This window comes from Curcuma longa, chromosome 10 (assembly GCF_044706935.1).
Source record: "Curcuma longa cultivar G26 ecotype Majalengka, Jawa Barat chromosome 10, ITB_CL_G26_1.1, whole genome shotgun sequence".
NCBI classification, from domain to species: Eukaryota; Viridiplantae; Streptophyta; class Magnoliopsida; order Zingiberales; family Zingiberaceae; genus Curcuma; species Curcuma longa.
This window is the reverse complement of record NC_133870.1, coordinates 3,009,371-3,016,268: the sequence shown is the minus strand read 5'-3', so window position 1 is coordinate 3,016,268 and position 6,898 is coordinate 3,009,371. Positions and strand designations below refer to the sequence as shown.

At 36.7% G+C, this 6,898-nt stretch overlaps 1 protein-coding gene across 1 annotated transcript; it reads left to right on the top strand.

The window, feature by feature from the left end:
* Positions 1-2,339: 2,339 nt before the first annotated feature.
* LOC141836444 (2-succinylbenzoate--CoA ligase, chloroplastic/peroxisomal) lies at positions 2,340-5,186 on the top strand. The gene is made up of 10 exons (XM_074723934.1): positions 2,340-2,578; positions 2,657-2,729; positions 2,799-2,970; positions 3,041-3,142; positions 3,396-3,493; positions 3,690-3,883; positions 3,990-4,117; positions 4,205-4,602; positions 4,680-4,888; positions 5,010-5,186. Exons 1-10 carry the CDS (start codon positions 2,379-2,381, stop codon positions 5,134-5,136), a joined length of 1,701 nt encoding a protein of 566 aa, XP_074580035.1. The 5' UTR covers positions 2,340-2,378; the 3' UTR covers positions 5,137-5,186.
* The last annotated feature ends 1,712 nt before the right edge of the window (positions 5,187-6,898 follow it).

Here is a 6,898-nt window from a genome sequence, read left to right as displayed (position 1 = left end):
AATTAGGATGGATAAATAATTAGACTTAGAGATTTTGATAGTTGAGATAACTGTGAGATGGGATGTTAATTTCGATTACTCCTTGATTAAGATGTATTTAGGTTCCTATGTTATTATTATTATTATGGGATAACATCCTGATTTTTAAGTTATTTTAATATTATATGTAGATACCAGATACCGGTTCGAGTGGAGCACGCTGAATTGAGGACACTCAGAGCTTAGCAAACGTAAAAAATGGGTACTTCCTATCCTTGACTCTTAGAATCTTTCCTGTGCATGAATAAATAAAATGTAAATAATTAGATAATTATATATGCTATAATTGTTTTCAAAAAGGGATTTAAAATGACCTGTTTATTTTATTGAAATAGGGTTAAACTAATTTAAATTATTAAAGGGTAAATAAATTGATTTTATTTCCTGTTCATACATGGTTTCATCTAGGGAATGCAAAATGGGGAGGGTGTTTTCAAAACTTAAAGAAATACTCTGAATTTCTCTGTCTGTTGATACCTATCATTATGTTGCTTGACCTACTTTACTCCTTAGAAGATATAATTTTATTAGGATGATTATTTAGATTGGAATGGAGGACTCGTGTAGGAATATTAAAAGTGGATGATGATGTTTAAAGTGAATTTAGATTGGAATGGAGGACTTTAAATTTTTAATTTATGATTAAAAGTGGATGATGCTTCGTCTACTTGTTACTATTCCAGTTTCCACAGCTAGTGCTGAGCGAGCATTTTCTGCTTTGAAGATTATTAAGGTAAGATTACGCAGTAAGATGAATTTCTTAGCAATAGTTTGCTTGTATACATAGAAGGTGAAATTGCAGAGAAATATGATTATGATGATATAATTCAAGACTTCAAGAATTTGAAGACACGAAGAGCTGATCTTTAAGCATTTCTTAGATAATTGTTTATTTTTTATTATAATCTAAATATATTTATTATTTTTATCAATTTGTTAAAAAAAATTTGGCCCACCCTTCGGAAGAATCCTAGCTCCGCCCATGTCTATACGGTCGGTCTCACGACCATATGTGAGGAGGTAAATCGAGAAGCTGCAGTTGACCATGACGGAGGAGGGTATTACCTCGACTTCGTCGAGATTCGACCCTTGTCTATTTCAGTAAATCTGTTTTATCGTAACCAACTCAACTATGCCCCTGAGGCATAATGTCTCTTACAGAGTCAATTGAAAGGTGGGGTACATCAAGGGCATACAACTAAAAATATCTCTTTAAAATTAATTTTTTACTTGTGATCTTGATATACAACAGATTCAATCAAATAACAATCTAACATAGTTGTTCATTAACACATTATTTATCATAAATTTTGTAAAATGATTAACAAGATCAGACATGTGTTTAATAGGGAAGTGTACTCTTTTTCCTTCACTGACATCATCCCTATACAAAGGCATCCAAAAGGAGGTGAAATATAATAATATTTCAACGCTAAATGTTCCTTTGACTTTTTATTTTTTCAATTTTGATGATATACGATAAAAAGTTGTTGATTTTTAATAGTTAATGTGGTCTTAACTCTTAGGTAAAAATGAAGAAGATGTTTCATTTTTTAATATGTCCCATTATAATTTTTTTAATTCATATATAATTACTTATTTATCCTTTAATATTATTATTACTTAAGTTTTAAATTTGTAATAGTTATTGTTTTACGTATATGTTGTAACAATTATGATTTCATAACTATTATAACATATATTTAATATGTTCAAAAATATTTACGTTGTAGCATTTATAATTTCATAATTACTATAATATAGATTTAATTATATTCATCAACCATTTACGTTATAATAGCTACAAAACTGTATCTGCTATAATTAATATAACAACTACGATTTTGTAACTATTATATAACACGGATTCAATCTCTTACTTAATATTCACGTTATACTAGCTACGAAATTATAATTATTATAACATATTTAGCAACTATGATTTTATAATTGTTACAACGTACTTTATCGATTCAAAATTTAAACAGGAGATTTAAACGGAAGATAATAATAAAAATAATACTAAAAAAAGTAGTTGAGTAATTATATATAAATTATTGGTAGAGTAAAACATCCTTTCATAAAAAAAATCAAAATGGAACACTTCTGGATGATTTGAAAAAATTGATTTTTGATTTCACACACTAAAGTTATTTTTTGGAGTTTTAAAAACGTTTTTAATTAAATTCCACGTGGACTTCCTAATCACGGATCGCGTATCCATCGAATCTAGATAGATAGATGGATCGACAGATAGATAGCGTTGCTTATCTCTGTAGGATTCACGTTACGGCGGGAAGCAGAGGAGAGGGCAGGATCCAGCAGTGGCTTGATCGCGAATGGACACCTACTCGAGAAGCCACGTCTGTCTCTGTCTCCGCCGCCTCGAGGCCATCCGGGGCCACGCGCCGGTAACCATCGCCGGAGCCCGGCGTAAGACCGGCAGCGAGTTCGTGGAGGACGTCCACTCCCTCGCCCGTGCTCTGGCCGACTCCGGCATCGCCAGGGGGGACGTCGTCGCCATAGCTGCCCTCAACAGGTACAGAGCGATTCTCCACCTTAACAACGAGCAACTCCCATGACACTCACAGTCACAGTCGTCGTTCTTGCTTCACAGCGACTGGTACATACAGTTGTTCCTCGCCATTACCTACATCGGAGCCATCGTCGCCCCTCTCAATCACCGTTGGGTGAGTTAAATATTGACCTTAGTAATCCTTCTCTGACTTCTAATAAAGCTATTTCTTGGTCGAAGGTAGAGTTTTGAAGAAGCGAGAATGGCGATGAAACTCGTAAACCCCAAAATGTTAGTGGTGGATGAACACTGTAATCGATGGGCTTTCCAGCTCCAAGAGGGGAAGAGCTTGCCATCTATAAAGCTATATCTTCATATCGGAGAGTCACCATCAACATTTAGCTGCAACCATAACTGTAAGTTCAAATTTTCTTTATGCAGTCGTTGATTAAATTGTATGCCACTCAATCACCGATTGATTTGCAGATTTGACGATTGAAATGATTCGAAGAAGATTTGTCGAAGCTTCACCGATGCCCGATCCAATGTTTGCACCAGGAGACATTGCGCTTATATGCTTTACATCAGGTATCTCTACCTTTTAGAGCAACAAGGACTTTCCCTTTTCCAGCTTCTGTTTGTAAATTGAAGTGTAAATTCAAACACTCTGCGGAGAAAGAGTTCTAATCGATCCCATGATAATCAATTCTATTAACTGAAACCACACTCCTTCATTTAAAATTAAGTCTGGCATTAATTTACATTGGTGAAAATTAGAAGCCTTGTTTGTCTCAATGTGGTTGTTTCATACTGATATCTGAAAGTTTTTAATCATACATAGGAACAACTGGAAAGCCAAAAGGAGTTGCGATAAGCCACACTGCGATAATTGTTCAATCACTAGCGAAGATTTCTATCATTGGTTATGGTGAGGATGATGTATGCTTCCTTTTTGAGACACAGTTGTGATCTTCATTTAATATTAAACCAGCATAATACTACTTTAACTAGTTTTGCCTATTGGATTTACCAAGTGATATAAAATGTAGTTCTTTCTATGTACCCCAGATCATGTTATACATACGATATTCTCAATATATTCATGAATGAGGATAAATTTTTTATGTACATTCAGGTTTATCTACACACAGCTCCTTTGTGTCACATTGGTGGAATATCTTCTTGCCTGGCAATGCTATTGGCAGGTGGTTGCCATATCTTAATACCCAAATTCACTGCAAGGCTAACGTTTGAAGCGATAAAAGAATTCAAGGTGACTTCATTTATCACAGTTCCTGCAATGATGGCCGATTTAGTTGCATATGAAAGGTAAACATGCACTTGTGAGAACATACAAACCTAGTAGGCTTGGCTTGTTCCTCCTCTTTTTAACCTACATTCTTTTGCGACATAACTCTTTTGAATTGGATGTCAGAAAGTTTAACTTGTCGAGCAGTGGAGAAACTGTGTGCAAAGTTCTCAATGGGGGTGGTGGCCTTCCACAAGAGCTCGTAAGAGGCGCTAATCGCATATTCCCTCTTGCCAAGATCTTTTCTGCCTATGGTACATGACTATGTATCCTCCTTTAATTTCTATCTTGCAACTCTATTACTTCAGCTGCTCATACTATGCATGATTCTTTATGAACAGGAATGACCGAGGCTTGTTCTTCGTTGACGTTTACGACTCTCTGTGATCCCACAGCTAAGAGAAATGGGATATCTTTTCATGAAGAAACCACCAATGCCACTCTGGTGACACAACTAGGAGGAGTCTGTGTGGGAAAGCCTGCTCCTCATGTCGAAATTAAGATATCTAGTAGCAATGGCAGTTCTTGTGATCCCTTTGTTGGAAATATAATGACAAGAGGCTTGCATGTTATGGCTGGGTATTGGAACCACAAGGAGCTGATCACATTGGATTTCGACGAGAAAGGATGGCTTGACACAGGCGACATTGGCTGGATCGACTGCCATGGTAATCTGTGGCTCATTGGTCGTAAAAAGGCTTGTATCAAGTCTGGAGGAGAGAATGTGTATCCTGAAGAGGTATTATGTCTTTCCATCATATCCTATATATCGATCTTCTCTTACTCAGTTAATCATTCAGTTATAGTATCATATAGGTGGAAGCTGTGATATCTGAACATCCTGGAATCTCCAAAGTTGTAGTGGTTGGTGTTCCTGACATCCGCCTCAACGAGAAACTTGTTGCTTGCTTGAACATGAAGGAGGGCTGGAAATGGGTCGATCAGAATTCTAAATATGCAGCGGAGGAGAGACAAGCGTCGGCTGAGATCCTCCAATATCATTGCAGACATAAAAATTTAACCAGGTCTTTGTGCACTCACTCCCTTAGCTCATTGATGTTGAATTTAAACTAACAAAGAAGCAAAGTTGTTTCATTCCACCAGTATCTTTCACTGAATTATGCTGCTCTCTCGCCTTCATTGCAGATTCAAGATACCGAAAATCTACATGCTCTGGGGAAAGCCTTTTCCTTTGACTACCACAGGGAAGTTGAGAAGGGATGAAGTGAGAAAGGAAATACTGTCCCTTGTGCAGTTAACAAGCAATCTATGATGATTGCTATGTTTGGATTACTCAAGCAATCTATTGAATGATTTATTTTGCAAGTCAATTATTGAAAGTTAATTGCTCAAGTGAAAGCATGAGACTGAGGAGATCAAGAATATTCTTGTTTAGTTCAAAATCAATTACTATCACAACATTAGCACTAGTTTGTATGAGAGCATGATCCATGGACATGAATATATGTAACCACTAACTTGAGTGAAGGAGCAAATCAAATCATGGGGCTAAAAGATGGATCACTACCTACTTAAGTTGGACCAACCTTTGTAGTCAAGGAACAATAGGCCACAACTTACACCTTCTGGCCTAAGGAATGAGTCTCCTTTTGGTTGCCTAAGAGGAAAAGGTTGTAATCAACCTCTAGTAAATTGGTGGTGATTAATGGGCTTCTAAATTTGGAACCAAATTGAATGAAGAGAAGGCACAATTTCTCTCATGTGGGGGGAAAGTGTCATTTGACACTATTCATCCCTTTGGGTGGATTTTGTTTTAGGGTTTAGGGTTTTAAATATGATCCACAAACACATTCTCTTCCAAACTATCCAAAATTCACAAATGAGTTTATATCCAAACTATTGTGCTCTTTAGAACCTAAGTCATTCTATGTCATTAGATCTATTTTTTTCGATAAAGGTAAATTGTATTAGAAGTCATTCACGGACTTTCATGGGGAGCATTAAAAAATCTAAAGATATACATTTGAACCTTCCTGAATATCCTCTCAATGTTTGGCACACCCCTTCATATTGACATTGATTTCGGATTTGCTAAATCAAATAGACCATACATGACACGTCTAGATGACGGACTTTGTTAAGCATGCCCCCTCCACAAAATTGTTGTTGGAAAGTTTCAAGCATGTTCTCTATTGTCCCAAATCTATGACTAATGTGCATCCATCTTCGAGCCATGTACCATAGAAGTTCAATGATGGAGGAGCTAAAGAGAAGGTGGTCTACCGTCTCATCCGCTTGTTGGCACAATGGGTGTGTCTTGCATTCCTTATATGCCAACCTATCTTTGGTGCACAGCCTGCCAATGGCGAGCTACCACATGACAAATTGGTGCATTGGCATCATGTACGACTTCCATATCACATAGGTCCATGCCTTCCTGCTGCTTCGTGTCCTAAAGAAGTCGTAAGCCGTAGCAGCGCCTCCACCATTGCCTCGCTCTGTTGTGCACGGGTCTGGGGTGGTCGCCGCTCTGTTGTGCACTAGCCTGCACATGTATGGAGACACTGCATGGAAGGGGTTGTTGGATGGCTTTACTATGCCATTAGATCTATTGTTTATATCCTAGGAGACCATGTGATAGTTTTATCAAAATTGCTATATTGACTTAAATTAACCAAATTCACAAATGTGTCATCTATTTTGTTCTTTGTAGCCTCTAGATCTAGTAATTCAATGCTATTAGGAGGGGGATGAGAATGAATAGCATATTGGACAATTTGATTTTCTTGTGCCTACAATCAAGTTAGTACACAATGAAATATATGAAGTACAAACATGAAACACAAACAACATAAACATATAGCATTTTACGTGGCATGGAACTTTTGGTTCCTATTCTATAGCCTATGATTCCTCGATGCATCGTCACTCCTAAAATTCTTTTGTATTTTTGCTTTCTTGAATGCCTTCTGAAAGTGAAAAAACCTCTTACAATCTTGCTTACAATAAGATAAAGACAAGAAGATAAGATAGGAGTAATACAATGAAATTACAACAATGAAAAAAAAAATACA